General features: G+C 36.6%; 1 protein-coding gene across 1 annotated transcript; it reads left to right on the top strand.

The window, feature by feature from the left end:
- The first annotated feature begins 6,685 nt into the window (after positions 1-6,685).
- On the top strand, positions 6,686-11,168 carry LOC131047201 (TMV resistance protein N). The gene is made up of 5 exons (XM_057981063.2): positions 6,686-7,411; positions 7,561-8,656; positions 8,790-9,095; positions 9,193-10,530; positions 10,622-11,168. The coding sequence occupies exons 1-5, from the start codon at positions 6,735-6,737 to the stop codon at positions 11,099-11,101; spliced, it is 3,897 nt and encodes a 1,298-aa protein (XP_057837046.2). The 5' UTR covers positions 6,686-6,734; the 3' UTR covers positions 11,102-11,168.
- The last annotated feature ends 4,287 nt before the right edge of the window (positions 11,169-15,455 follow it).

The following is a 15,455-nucleotide window of genomic DNA, read 5'->3' as shown; positions in this document are numbered from 1 at the left end:
GAATCCCATGCTAAAAAATGGATCCCATCACTTTCCTTTCTTGTAGAGATATTTTTAATGAACGTAAATCCTTTGCATCTAGGAGGCTTGCTACTCTACTCAGAATGGTGACATAATCTCTTCCATCCATATATAGGTAGGCTTGGTGAATAATCTTCATCTGCTCCAATTGATTAGGTTTCTTGGACTTCTCAAGAAGGTGCTCATTTATATGGACCATTTGGTTATTCTCCTCTACATAATATTGTTACCCATGAGTGATTTCCACCTTAGCATATGTATCATATTTAGGAATGTGGAAGATAATTTCAATTGCATCAAGAGAGATATCTAAAATGATGTATCCTAATGGGTCATAATCCCTTCTCTCATTTGAATTATAGTTTGTTGCACATTCCACAACCAAGTCTATAGACTGCAAGGAAACAAGAAATATAGCTATTTGCCCCAACCTTGAGTAAACCAAAGATGTAGCCCCTAGGGGTCCTCCGATTTGGATTTGACATTCGCCTTACGAACTCATCTAGGCCTGTATGTCCTAGATCAATGTTTGTGATCTCCCTATCTAGTATGTGCAATTTAGTAGGAGAAATATAATCATTGAATTTGTATTTCATTGGGATGACCTTTTGTTGAGACATTATCGACTCTACACAAAATGTCTTGAATTAGGAGTCTTTATTAAATGTAAAAAAATACTACACTATTGCTGAAAACATCTTATTGAAAGTAGAGACTAACTAAGCATTGAAAGCAAATAATCCACTGACTATAAAACATTCATGTCTTTACCCAATAAACAAACCTTTGTATTTGAGGGGTCGAGGATGGCAACATCCTTGATCCTACTTTGAAGCATATAGGAGAAACATCATGTGTCCAGGATATTGAAATACACACAAAAATTATGTATAAAGTGATAAGGGGTCAGGGATGTTGGCATCCCCAATCCCTGATAGCATTGTCTATCGTTGGGATTGGGGACGTGACCATCTGATAGGGAGATTGAGTGAGAAGTTACTCAATAAGCCTAAATTGGTCTAAATTGACAAGTGGAAAAAAAAATGTTCTTTTCTAATGTATTCAATTAGTGTTTGGCAACATCAAAACTCCAACACCCATACTTCTCCTCAAACAACCACCCTATTGTGTGTTATGCAACATTTTTCTAGTTTGCTTCCTCAAGTTACTCAAGTCCTCCACCAGGGGTCCAAACTCCAAAACCATGTCTTGATTGTCTAAAATGATGGGAATAGGTCCATAGCATGTATTTCAACTATTTTAGAAAGCTTGGAAGGTTCATACTTTGTTTGGACAATCAGGTTCAACTTTTGTGAAAATAGGGCTAAAAAGGGCTACTAGCCCGTGGAGGGCTAATTGAGTGAAATTTGCTTGCAGAGGGTAATGATGACCACAACCTTCACAAAAACTAACATGGATGGTGTCAATAAGGTGTAAAATCAAATATTTTCTTATTTTTAGCCCTTGAGAAGTTGGTATGGTGACTTTCCACTTTTTTAGGCTAAAAAGTAGGGTTTTGAGAGGGTTTCAACCAAGTTACAAAGGAAGTCAATTCTAAACTGCAAACCAAGCCCCCAAATTCATGTCAGACCTTTGGCACACCATTTGAATCAACTTTCCATCACTTCCCTGCATGACAATCTGACAAACACTTGCCACACAAACATTTACTTGACTGTTTTATGTATTATGACTGCACTTTCACTATTTTTGTTGCACTTTCAATGTTATAATAGCATGGAAACCTCCGCCAAGGTCTGTGGTAACTTCATAAAACCTTTCCAACATCTTCCAAAATATTCCAAAGCATGGATATATACAAAAAGCAAGTTTAGACCCAAAAATTCATTAATTCCCCAAAACTGGGTACTTGCTGCCAACTTGAGTTAACACACACTCAGACATTAATAACTTCCAAACCCGAAAACAATAGTCCAATCTATCTGGTGGAGTTTTAGAAAAATTGATTAAGCAAAACATATCCAAAATTAATAAATATCCAATGGTGAAATAAATAGTTATCATCTCTACACTGAGACCAATTTTGACTGTCATAAATCTAGTAAATGTATGCTTGCTGCCAGGTAGAATTAACACACACTTGCAAGATTAAAAGTACATTTTTTGGGGCTCCAAATGGATCCAAAACCCCTTGAATTCTAGTTCATACCTCTGCCTCAAGTTTTCTTACTCAAATTGATCTTGAGCACGAACAAGTTTGGTCTTACTCACATTGCTAGCCAAATCCATCACCAATTTGCCTAGCATATGCTCAAAAACTCTTCTTTCTCACAACCCTGGCCAAAATGTGAAATATTTACATGATACACGGGCCATACAACTTTTCTAAGTCCATCCATGGGATCCCAAACTTGGATTTAGACAAGTTGATGTATTTTTCAGACCCAAACCCTTGACAGGGCAATCATAAGCCAAAAATGAAACTAATTTGTACAAACTTCCAAATTATTAACAAATGAAAATAATACATTAAATGCCTTGAATTCAAATTAAGAAAAATCTACAGCAAGTACTGTACAAAAAGAAACTATCCAAGTACGGACTGTCACAAGAAAATGAGTCTAGAAACCATTAAAAGCCAGAATTCTTGATATTTCCAATTGAGAATGTCTTCAAATACAATTGAAAACCCTATAAAAAGAAGAGGGAGGAATATTTATACCACCATGAAGTATTTATGATGTCCTGTATGGACACACAGCTGTAGGAGGTTTTCTTTTACAATTTTTTCTTAAAAATGACAACTTTTCCAAACAAGAAAGCAACTTTTGTTGCTCCAAATGACTTTTTTGAGAAAACTAACTTATCTATCCCTCCTAGACACTTAGGAATGATTAAAATAACTCACAAAACATGTTCCAAAACTTTCCCAACCATTTCTAGGCCTATAAGGCAATTTCTCACTTTCTAGCCATTTTTGGCCTAGAAGCACAAAATTGACAATTCAACCTCTAAGAAGCAAAATTTGATCTCTCAAGCACAAAATGAGATAAAAAACCAATTAAATGACTAAAAACAACCTATTAAAACATTTCAAAACTAACCAGACACTAAAGCGTGAAAAATACCAAAAATGGAGAATATAAGCAAAACTAGGTGCTCCTGCACCACCATCCCTGATCCCCGATGCTTGGCATCAACATTTCTTGAGTTAGGCTTCGTGGGTCTAGGATGTTTCATTCCCAACTCTATAATGGGTATTGGGGATGGAACATCCCAAATCCCCATGGGATTGTCTTCTGCATTTGCCAAGATTCTAATAGTTAGGTGTCGAGGATAGCGATATCCCTGATTCCTACTAGGGCATTGCTTCATCAAAACACTTATCATTTTTTAAGAAAACATTTTGAAAATCATTCAATCATCTATCAAAAGGTTTATAAGTCTATTTTAAAGAATGAAATGTGGGGAATAATCTCGTTTATTGACAAACAAATGAAAATAAAACTAAGGAAACAAACAAATGAAGTATATGCATAGCTTGTTTGCAAGCTTTCCTTCAGACACAAGATTGAAGTAAGGATGTCATCAAAGGTTGTGGAGCCTACCTTTACTTATTACAATTACTTTTTCTCAAAAGATCATGAACCATTTTGAACGAATCTAGTTTTGAAAATATCCTACCTAACAAGGCAGTTTATGTAGGCCCCTACCCTGTTTTAGGTTCCAACCATTGTCCATGGTTGCTCCTCCTGCTTGCCTTCTTTCACAATTGTCTATGTAAATCTCCTTACAATTGAAGCATAAAGACTAGATATCACACATTATTTCATACAATTGAAGCAAAAAGACTAGATAGCCAAGGGGAAGGATGCCATGTCTTATTAATAGCATGACAAACCCCCCTTTTCTCTCGTGCCATCACTAGTTAATGTGAATTGTAGGAGGTCATCCAACTTTCCTCTCCCTTTCTTGTACATTCATTTCTTTTTATTAATTAATATTAACTAATATGTTATCCACATAATGCCCAAGTTAAAGGGGCCTAATGTAGGGATGTGATAAGACCATTGACTTTTATTTTATTTGACAATCATACTTTATAACTAATGTGATAAATGACAAGCACACAAAAGAAATAAGGTAAAATAAGAATGCTACTAATGTACTAAATATAAAAGTAGAATACTTTCTTAAATCTAGCAATGATTAAAAATAATTAAAATAATATCTTAAATCGGTGCATAAGCAACCAATTTGCAAGAAAAATTATAAACACGAGTAAAGTTGAATCTTCATCTAAAAAGAGAGAATGCTTGGGAGTGGTGGATGGTTGGGGGAGATGTTGTACAATGAAGGTGAACAATATGAAAATGCAATGGCAATTAGTATCATAATGGATTATAGTCAAGGAATTTTTTTTGTCATCTCAAAGTCATCATTTGTATCAAAACTGAAAAGGTGTTAGCAATATGAAGATGCAATTAAAGTCAAAATCATAGGTGGCATGGTCAAGGGAATCACATATGAGAAAGTATTCAATCATATATCTAGATTCAATCAATTTAGAAATTAGAATTCTAAAGAGCTCATAGAAACAAATGACTCTTTCACAACAGGATAATTTGAAGATGATGTTGAGGAAGATGATAAATTTTGAAATAGAAAGTGATGGTGGTTCTAAAGAAGAAAAAGAAGATGAGAAGAATGACTTTATCTTAGTATATGAAAACATAATCATCAAAAATATTCGTCCAACTTTTTTATGCATATTGAAAGGTCCATTTAAATTTTTCTTTATATAGTATATACCCAAGTGAATTAATAATAAAAGGTATTCCTCAATTGATGTTTTCATGACAATTATTCACCTACTATTTCATGCCTTGTACAACAATTTCTTAACATGCTTAAATTTTTTATGACTATCCTTTTATATTTGGATATCAAATTGTCATGAAAATGAAGTAATAAATTTACACAAAATAATAAAAATATTTAATAATGCATAGAAATCCAACAATGAGAACTGATTGAGAGATGACTCTATAACATTATATTAATCCAACTTGGTCCATCAAACTCATGTTTACTTGTTTTGACTTCTAACATATCTCTCAATGACTATTGAGATTCACAATAAAATATAAAATCTGATTTGGTTTTCATGACTTTTGGTTTTGCAATGTTCATTTTTTTAAACTGAAAAAGATATGTAATTATATATGAGCAAGAAAACATCCTAACTAGATCTATTTTAGATAGAAACATTTTGGTTGAATCTATTTTGAATACATTGATACCATTAAACATTTGACTAAACCAAGTTTGAGATCTTGAATAGACATTCTAAGTAATCCTTATCCTCAAACCCGCCACTATATAAATAAACTAATATATCTTATGTTACTAGTGAAAGCTATCTTATCCTCAAAATCCTAAACATTGTAGTGTGATTCTTTTGATTCAGAACTGATTAGATCACATTAACATGTTACAATGACGACTCATTTTTTATAGTTTTCTTAAAACCTATTATAAAGTGTGATAGAACTTTAGAATTTCACTCCATAAATCTAGATGAATTGAATAAAAAATGTAAATATTTAAAATTCTGAAAAATTGTTTTGGCGCTCCATTAAGAAGACATCCTCAGCCCATTTTGTTAATATCCTGCAATCAGGGCATTTCATGTGGACGTATTTCTTTGAGGCATTTTGTCAAACAGTTCACATGCCTTTCCTATGCTTTCGCATTTTGCATATCTAGAAACCATGGCACTCTCTCAAATAATTCTTCAAGCCATTCTGTCAAGCAGTTCACGTGCCTTGTCGAAGCCAACACATTTTGCATGCATACCTACCAGGGCAGTTGCAGCTACAACATATGACAGAGTTCCTCTATCATTTACGCGGTGATGGATGCCCGTACCCTGTTTTAAAGCTCCCATTTTCGCACAGGCTGTGACGATACTGGTAAAGGTTGTGGAGTCTAGGTTTACACCCACCAATCGCATTTGGTTGAGAGTTTCTGAATCCTATTCAACAAATTCAATTTGTGCATATCCTGCAATCATAGCGTCCATGATACCACATTTCTTTGAGGCGTCTAGTCAAACAGTTCGTGTGTTGTCTTTCCAGCTGCAACCTCTCATAGTAATCGCCCTTTTGTTATGCTTTGATGGATACTGATACCCTGTTCCAAAACTCCCATTTTGGCAGAGACAAGTAGTACGCTGGAAAATAAAATTGATTGATATGGAAACCTGTTGCATCAATTACATCGTGAGGATGCCCATGTCTTCTATCCGTTGAAAAATCTATTTGCATAAAGCAAGAAAGGCCCTAAAAATACCTCAGAAGCTATGGCATGCAACTGGTAAATACTTCCTTGACAGCGGTGAGACAAATGGGAGTGCCCGCTTTATTTTATGCGAAAACACTTTGAAACTTTTGGGCGGGATCGGCGTTCAAATTCAAAGTTAACGGCGACTCTTATTTGGACGGGACGGAGGGGAGGAAACGGACGTTAGGCGAAATAAACGGTGGAAACAAACAAAGCCGTAAACAGAAACGTTATGAACGGGAAATCTCTTGTTGAGTGGGCCCGGCGACCTGAGCAGTCAACGCTTAGAGTGTGCCGGTTAAGCCCGGCCCTTTGTGTGATGCTTCTTCGCTCCTTCCGCCGGGTTTCCAGCACAGATCCTAGCCTGAACCTTTTTTTCAAACTTAATTACCCGGAACGAGTTTGGGATGCTTCTGCCTTTCTTCCCTACGCTACCGACTCCCTCCTCTTATATATACTTGGCGGGCATTTCTCCTCCTCAAACAAGAATACCCCTTTCATTAGTATGTCTTTGTTTGTGTTCTGTTCAGTCTAATTTCATGGCATCTACTTCTAGGAACCCCGAACTTGAGATTACAAACGCTTTTGAAGGAATCGCACCATCTGCATCTACTTCTGGTAGATCCACAATGCCAGAGAGAAAGTTGCCATACGATGTATTTATTAACCATCGTGGCCCTGATGTCAAGGACACACTCGCAGCTACTCTCTATAAAACCCTCACTGACATGGGATTGAGGGTTTTTTTGGATAAAAACGAGCTTCAATTGGGGGATTTCTTGCCCATAGAAATAGAGGAGGCAATGCGCAGTGCTTCACTTCATGTAGCAATATTTTCTCAGAATTATGCAGAATCCCCATGGTGTTTGGCAGAGCTTTCATTTATGATCAAAACAGGCACTAAAATTGTTCCTGTTTTCTATCATGTTGAAACTGATGTTGTCCGATATGCTAAAGAGGTCTATGCTAAAGCATTTTCCCGGCATGAAGAAAAGGGTAGATACACCTTGGAAAAGCTTCAGGAGTGGAAGGATGCACTAAACAATGTTTCATATAATGTTGGCGTCATCACCCATAATGAAGAGTGAGTACCAAATACTCTTATCTCCTGTACATAACTTTTCTATCAATCATCTGCTTTTGGGGCATTTTTTTATTTCTTAATTTTCAGTATGCATGTCATGTTAAGCGATGTTTGTTCTGTTCTATTCTGCTGCTGTTGTGTATGTTTAGTGAAGAGGAGAGCCTGTTGAAGAAAATTGTTGGCTGTGTCTTGAAAGATATAAAAAATGTGCCATTTGTAGTTGCCAACCATCCAATTGGTCTAGATGAAATTCTAATAGACTTTGAAAGGACAACACTTCAATCTGCAAATAGCCATGACAATGTGCAAGTTGTGGGAATATGGGGTATGGGTGGATCTGGCAAAACCACTTTTGCCAAACACTTATATAATAAGAAATACAAAATGATGGGAAGGTCTAGTTTTCTATTAGATGTTAGAGATGCTGCTTCTAAAGGTCTATTGCATAATAAACAGAAAAAACTTCTAGAGGACCTTGGTCTCCGTGGAGTATCAATTGAGAATATAGAAGAAGGAAAGGGGATTCTTGCTAGCCGTTTGAGATCTCTTCAGCTGCTCATTATTCTAGATAATGTGGATAACTCAGACCAATTGGATGCTCTAGTGCCCCAGAAGGATAATCTTGGATGTAATAGTTTAATTGTAGTGACCACAAGAGAACTTGAAGTCCTAAGATGTTGGGGTATCTCATCCATTTATAAAATGAAACCATTGAATCCATCTCATGCCAAGCAGCTCTTCTGTTGGCACGCTTTCTTGCAGCCCTCTCCACTCCAAGAGTTTGAAGATTTGGTTGAAAGATTCCTACATGTTTGCAATGGATTACCGTTTTCTCTAAAGATTTTTGGAGCACAATTATATGATATCTCCAACAAAGAGAATTGGAAGAGTCTATTGCATAAGATCTCTAGAGTACTAAACAAAGACATCAAAGACAGACTAAAAATAAGTTATGATGTCTTAGATGATGAAGAGAAGCAGATCTTTTTAGATACAGCATGTTTCTTCATTGGAGAGAAGAAATCTTCAGCCATTGCAGTTTGGGATGGATCAGGGTGGAGTGGCCTGCATAGTTGGGGAAAGCTTCTGAATAAGTGTCTTGTTGAACTTGATGATGACGATCGCATCAAAATGCACGACCACTTAAGAGATTTGGGCAGAGAAATTGCAAATAATCAGTCACCCTTCCGTCTCTGGTCTCCTCAGCTGATAGACCAGTTTATTAATATTGAAAATGTAGATCAGGTAAGATTTATCGCTTTCTTTGTTTTTCACATTAAACAATGGCATGCCAACCTTCTTTGTCTACTTGTATTTGTTTGGTTCTTGTCTGCATGTTTAAATAACTTTTTATTTCATTTTTGTTTGAATTTAAAAGAAAATTGCCATTCGAGGAATAATGGCCACAACAGATGAATCCATCAAGAAGATTGAGCAGTTTGCTCGATGTTCTTGTAGCCTAGCACGCGCTTTTCCTGAATTGAAAATTCTTCACGTTAGAGGAAAATTTAATTATGAAGTACTTGGTGATCTATCAAGAAATCTGGTATGGCTTCGTTTGTCCGACATTGAGCAGAGAAATCTTCAGTCATTGAGTCTATTGGAAAATTTAAGGGTTTTAGACCTCAACGAATCATCGCTGGAGAAATTACAGCTAAGAGAACTATGGATTACTGACAGTTATGTAAGTATCTCCCTTTAACGAGTTCTTTTCGAATATTTACTTCAATAATTTTCATTGTTGGGTATTTGCAGTGGATCTCATTGACAATTTGTTGCAGGCCCCTTTGCAGTTGAGAGAGTTGGTTATTTCTGGATGTCATAATTTCCAAAGATTTCCAAAGTCAATAGGATGTCTCAGGCATTTGAAAAAGATAGTCATGGAGCGTATGAGTTATATCACGAATCTACCAGAAGAATTTTGTCTTCTTCAATCGCTGGAGCACCTGAAGTTGAGGTATTCAATGGTCTGTTCGCTGCATAGCAGTTTTGGTGATTTGAGAAATCTGGAGCACCTTGATTTGTCCTGGTCTAAAAATCTATTATCACTACCCAACAGTTTTGGTGATTTGAGAAATTTGGGGCACCTTGATTTGCAAGGGTGTAACAATCTATCATCGCTACCCAGCAGTTTTGTTGAGTTAAAAAATCTGAGGTACCTTGATCTGTCCTATTGCCATGAATTGAGGAAGTTGCCAGTTTCTTTTGAAGAGCTCACACTCCTGCAGCACCTTGACTTCTATCATTGTGATAGCCTCACCTTGGAGTTGAACATTTTGGAGAACATGATCAAGCTAGAGTATTTGGATCTCCGTTGCTGTCAGCAATTGGAAGAGTTGCCTCCTCACATAAAAAATCAACACTCCCTGATAGACCTCCGTTTAGATACAGGTAGTCTAAGGGAGATACCAGTGAATATCAGTCAACTGAGCAAATTGCAAAAGTTGACTATCGTTGGGAGGTTCTTGACCAGCCTACCAACATCTTTGGGAGATTTGCCTTGCTTGACTTCTCTTGAAATTCGGAACTGTCACAAGCTGGAATGTTTACCTGACTCATTGTGGTGCCTTAATCTATTAGAGAATTTAATATTAAGTAATTCAGGAGTGAAATCCTTACCAAAATCAGTTGGGCAACGAATTAATCTTCGAAAATTGTATATAATGTGGTGTCCAATCGACGAATTGGATCTCGGGGCAGGGTTGTTTACTTGTTTGAAGTGGATAGAGCTAGATTCAACTGAAGTGTCCAAGATCTCCATCTCCACAGATTGTTGTCCCGACCTCAAGAGTCTGTTATTTTGTAAGAATGACAATTTAAAGAAGATAGAAGTCCTACCAAATTCACTCGAGTACATAGCTTTGAAAGGGAGCCCCAAGTTGAATGCGCTTCCTAGTTTTGCGCAATTTTCTTCTCTCCGAGTCCTTGTACTTCAAGATTGCTATGGAATTATGAAAATGCAAGGTTTGGAACATTGCTCAGCGTTGGAGAAGCTGATAGCACATACAAAATGGCAGGAAGCAGGTATAGAAAGTTTGGAGCGCATGGAAAGATTGAAAAAAGTGCAACTCAAAGCAATCAGCAGATCAGGTGTTGAAGATCGCATTCAAAGGATGCAGGTAATTGTAGTCTATAGGCATTTAGAGTTCTAATTATTTTCAGTTGTTAGTGGATTGTCTAATGTGTTGACGTGGATTTTTTTATTTGCAGAAATGGCCAAAAGAAGAAATTGTAGTATGCGCGCGGGCAATCCCTGATGCAGCCACACGTCTACAGTCCTTTGCCTTCCCCAATCTCTCTGTCCTTTACTCCTTCGCTAAACGGAAAACGAACTCCGCTCCACCCCTCGAATGGCCCTCCACTGCTCGCTGCATTCTGCTATGTTTTGTTGTAAACAGGGAATTTTCACAAATTTCTCAGTTACGCCTCGAGATAGAATCTGGACGATATGGATCACAATATTTGGATATACATATATATCCTATGGAGTTGGAGGCGGGCAAATGGATATGGATGGCTATCTTGCAACGTTCCTCTCCCAGTATTATGGGTAGTGATAGAGAATTATGGGTACGTATATACTCAGAAAGTCAATTCCCAGACGAAGTGGAGAAAGGAGTTCTTGTGACGGGAGAAGAGAACAGGGTCATAGAGGCTTTCACCCGTTTATGGGCATTGCTATCATATTAATATTGGGAACTTTATTCATATACTTGTGGACTGGTATAGATTCGTGCTAATTTTTAAAAGTATTTTGTTCGTGGCCTTGCACTATAATTTACATTTTAAAATTTATTTATTTTTGTTCTCCTTACATTTACATTTAATTATATGTAAACAATTAATCCACTTTTATTGAAAAAATAAAAATTATATGTAAACAAGTTTTAGTTAATATAAATCACCCATTGCAACTAAACCCTTGATTTCAATAAAAAAAAATCCTCAAACTATTACCACTCGTATATGTCTTTAAAAAATAAGTAGGATACATGTTTATGTAGATGCTTGAACCTCAATCATTATGTTTTATACATCACTAAATTTGTTCTTATAGAATTATTTTTGAAGTGCAATCAAATTTATTGACAGTTTAAAAAAAATATAGATTGTATGTTGCTTTATATGTAAGAAACCTTGTCCGTACACATTTCCTACATATCTTATTATTTGGATAATTTTTATAATTATCCAAAGAAATTTGCTTCTATTGTATCAATAAAAACAATCCTCAATTGTCAGTTGCAAAGGAGAGAATGATTCAGTCGCCAAGGCAGAGACCCCAATGTTTTAGTTGGCGCGATAGTTGGAGGACCTGGAACAAGGCAGCCACTCTTTGGGAGTGTAGTTCTCACATCATCTATTTCATCCACAAATCCAGGTTCTCCATTAGTACATTTCCAAAATTATAGTCTGTGACTGATGCTTCAACATTTAAAGGAGTCATCTCTGACTTATGCTCAGTAGAAACATCATTCCAAAGGAGATAACACATGGAATTAACTCTTGCAATCATCGATTGTTTATCAGATGTTGCTGAAAGAAGAGAACCACTCAGCAAATTTTTGAGCGATTTAATCAAGTATCCTTTTGTTTGATGACCAGGTGTCTTCACCTGCGGGAGCTGCAAGAATGTCTCTGCTGCTCTTGGAAGCGTAAACGTATTTGACTAACCAAATTGCTAATTGACGTTGACAATAATCCAGATCCTTGATCCAATAGTTCATTGAGAGGCTCTGACAATCTCAATTGCTCGCACTGGTGTGGCCTTTTCATGTTCAGCTCATCATTGTCATTGTTGCCATGATCTTTAATGGACCGCGAATCCATTACTGCTGGTAAATATAATACCATTAAAATTATTTCCAAGTAAACTTTAACTACAAAACTCGAAATAATAAAATATTTTAAGATTTAAGAATCTGTAAACTTTATGATGCAGAGCATCTTCCACGTGGGAGAGAATCTCTTCCACATTTTAAATTCTCCTATGCTGGGCAGGGTAGTGGAGTCCTTCCGTTAGGACCTAATCTTAGCAATGATTTATGGGTTTGCAGGTAACCTATGGGGCTTAATTGTTTTGTTTTATTTGGAAGTTTTGGTGGCTGTTTCTGCAAAGGCTGCCGTAGCATTTAGTGTAGCAGGGGACTGGCTTTAGGTGGAAGTGCTGTTTGAGTGAGTTTCAGTTTGGGGAGAGAGTTTTGAAAGGGGAAGAACGATACAGTGACTTTTGGGATTTTTGGTTCTGAGGGTAGAAAATAAGGCATATTAGGTAGTTGCGGGTCTAAGGATGGTCTTGGATCTGAGTTGAATGTTTCTTTTGGGAAGTTGTTAGGTTAATCTTTTTATTATGTAAACCGATTCATACTTCAATAATAATATATATCTGATTTTGTTGTATTAGTTGGTGTCCCAGTATCTGTTTTCTTTTCTGATTTGTTTTGAATTAGATTTGTGAAGTATTGAAGCTTGTTGCAGGTATTGGTGTGAAGGATTTGCTGTGCTATTGTATCACTTTATTGATAATAGATCAATAGATCATGTTAATGCACAGTATAGCATGCTAGGAGTATACCTCCAATGCTCATGGATTGTTGTTACCAGCTTATATTTCTGCCTGTGTATATATTTGCCTCTCCTATTCTCAAGTTGTTTCTCAAGTTGTTGGGGCAAGCAAAATATATATAGCTCAATTAGCAGGCAAAGTGGCATTAATGGATTTAGCATGGTGTTGCCCTGCAGTTACCCTGTTTCTCTATATTATCTGTGCCTGTGGTGCCTATCCCCCTAGTTACCAGAAACATGACGGGAGACATCCGTTTCATGTTTCGACGGCCGAAATGGGTTTCCCATTGCTGATGGTCATTTCTGTTGATAAGTGATGCTGCTCTAGCATGCAGCTCCATGCAACTCCAGTTTGGACATGAAGCTATCCATTCATCACCATGCATAAGCTATTTTTAGTTAATAGTTTTATTTGTTTATTCATGCAAATAAAGCATGTACTCCAGCATGCATGAATCCTTAGGACTATTTTTAGTTTTGCTTTTTGCATGAGTTTGTTTTTAGTAAATAAAGCATGTTGTGCATGCACTTATTGTATTCTTAATTTAGGGAGTAGTTTGCTTTTTTTAGTTTGAGAGCCTTAGTAGCTTTCCATGCAAAGCTAGGAATATATTTAGAACTGCAGTTATTATTTATTCTTCTAGACTGCAAATTCTTTATATATACAGCCTCTATGTAAATTTTTAATTAAGCTTCAATAAAGATATTGGTGTTTTTCTTCTTTTTGCTGTTATTGTTTGCTAATCAGTTGGTTCAGAGAGGATAGGTTAGGTTCAAAATTCTACAAGTGGTATCAGAGTAGGTAAAATTGTTTTGGGTTAAAGTTTTATTGTTGGAATTTCGCCAAAGTTAATCATGTCGAATTCTAACCATATGCCCGTTCCAGAATTTGATGGGAATGATTATGATTATTGGTGCATTAAGATGCTGACCTTTTTGATTGGAAAAGATTTGTGGGAGATTATTGAATCAGGTTATGAAGAGCCAACTGATTGGAATGCCCTTACAGCCAATGAAAGAACAGCAAGAAAGGAAGCAAGGAAAAAGAATGCTCAAGCTTTGTTTCACATTCAGATAGCTCTTGATAAGAGCTTATTTCCAAGAATATCAGGAGCAACAACTGCCAAAGATGCCTGGAAGACTCTACAAGAAGCTTACCAGGGTAGTGATCAAGTTAAAGTGGTCAAGCTTCAGACATTGAAGTGAGAGTTTGAGAATTTGAAGATGCAAGAAGCTGAAAGTATAAGTGATTATTGTGTCAGAGTCAAAGATGTAGTCAATAAAATGGCTACACTTGGAGAAATTGTAAGCAATGAAGTTTTGATTAAAAAGGTGTTGAGATCTTTGACACCTAGATGGAATCATGTAGCAATAATCATAGAAGAAAGCAAGGATTTGACAAAACTACAGTTTGATCAACTGGTTGGATCCCTGATGTCTCATGAAGAAAGATTGAAAGATTCTTTTGAAGGTGTAGAGAAAGCGTTTTCCTCTAAATTGCTAATCACAAAAGATGAAGATACAAGCAGCAGTAGTGCCAAAATCAATCAAGGCCAAGGTAAAGGGCAAAGCCAAAATTCTTCAAGAGGTAGAGGAAGAGGTGGCTCAAGAGGAAGTGGTGGTTTCAGAGGAAGAGGTAGAGGCAGATTTGATAAGAGAAATGTTCAATGTTACCATTGTAATAGGTATGGCCATTTTGAAAGAGAATGCAGATTGAAAGAAGGTAAAAGTGCTAACTATGCTCAAGAAAGTAGTGACAATCCTCCTGATCACTTATTCTTATCTTATGCCAAGGGTGAAAATACTAGTAAAGATGTTTGGTACCTAGATTCTGGATGCTCTAACCATATGACAGGGAATGAGAAGTTGTTCTCAACAAAAGATGGAAGTTTCAAATCCAAGATCCAGCTTGGTGATGATAAATCATTGGAGGTTGTTGCCAAAGGAGCTATGGAGGTCCAAACAAAAGAAGGTATAAAGAGTATTCATGATATTTATTATACTCCACAATTGAAGCACAATTTGTTAAGTGTTGGGCAGCTATGTGAGAAAAATTATAAAGTAGTCTTTGAGAATAAGACTTGTACTATCTATGATAAGAATAAGGATAATAGGGTGATCATTGTTGTTCCTATGACAAGAAATAGGATGTTCCCCTTGAGGTTTGGTGAACATAACAACAGTTTGGCAAATATGGCTTATGAGGATTCAAGTTGGTTATGGCATCTCAGGTATGGGCATTTAAATTTTCATAGTTTGAAGTTTCTAACCTCACATGCATTAGTTTCTGGTTTGCCCAAGGTTGAGGAACACAAGGAGGTTTGTGAAGGTTGTGCTAAAGGAAAGCATGCAAGAGAAAAGTTTCCAAAGGGCAATGCATGGAGGGCTCATCACCCACTTCAGCTTGTTCATTCAGATATATGTGGTCCTATGCAGACTAAGAGTTTGGGTAAGTCATCATATTTCATCACTTTTATTG

Source organism: Cryptomeria japonica, chromosome 7, assembly GCF_030272615.1.
Source record: "Cryptomeria japonica chromosome 7, Sugi_1.0, whole genome shotgun sequence".
Classification (NCBI taxonomy): domain Eukaryota; kingdom Viridiplantae; phylum Streptophyta; class Pinopsida; order Cupressales; family Cupressaceae; genus Cryptomeria; species Cryptomeria japonica.
This window is presented reverse-complemented; position numbering and strand designations above follow the sequence as displayed.

Coding starts and splice junctions, on each gene's coding strand:
- LOC131047201 (XM_057981063.2), top strand. CDS start 6,735: ATGCTTCTGCCTTTCTTCCCTACGCTACCGACTCCCTCCTCTTATATA. Junction 9,096..9,192: donor TATGGATTACTGACAGTTAT/GTAAGTATCTCC, acceptor AATTTGTTGCAG/GCCCCTTTGCAGTTGAGAGA. Junction 10,531..10,621: donor ATCGCATTCAAAGGATGCAG/GTAATTGTAGTC, acceptor TTTTATTTGCAG/AAATGGCCAAAAGAAGAAAT.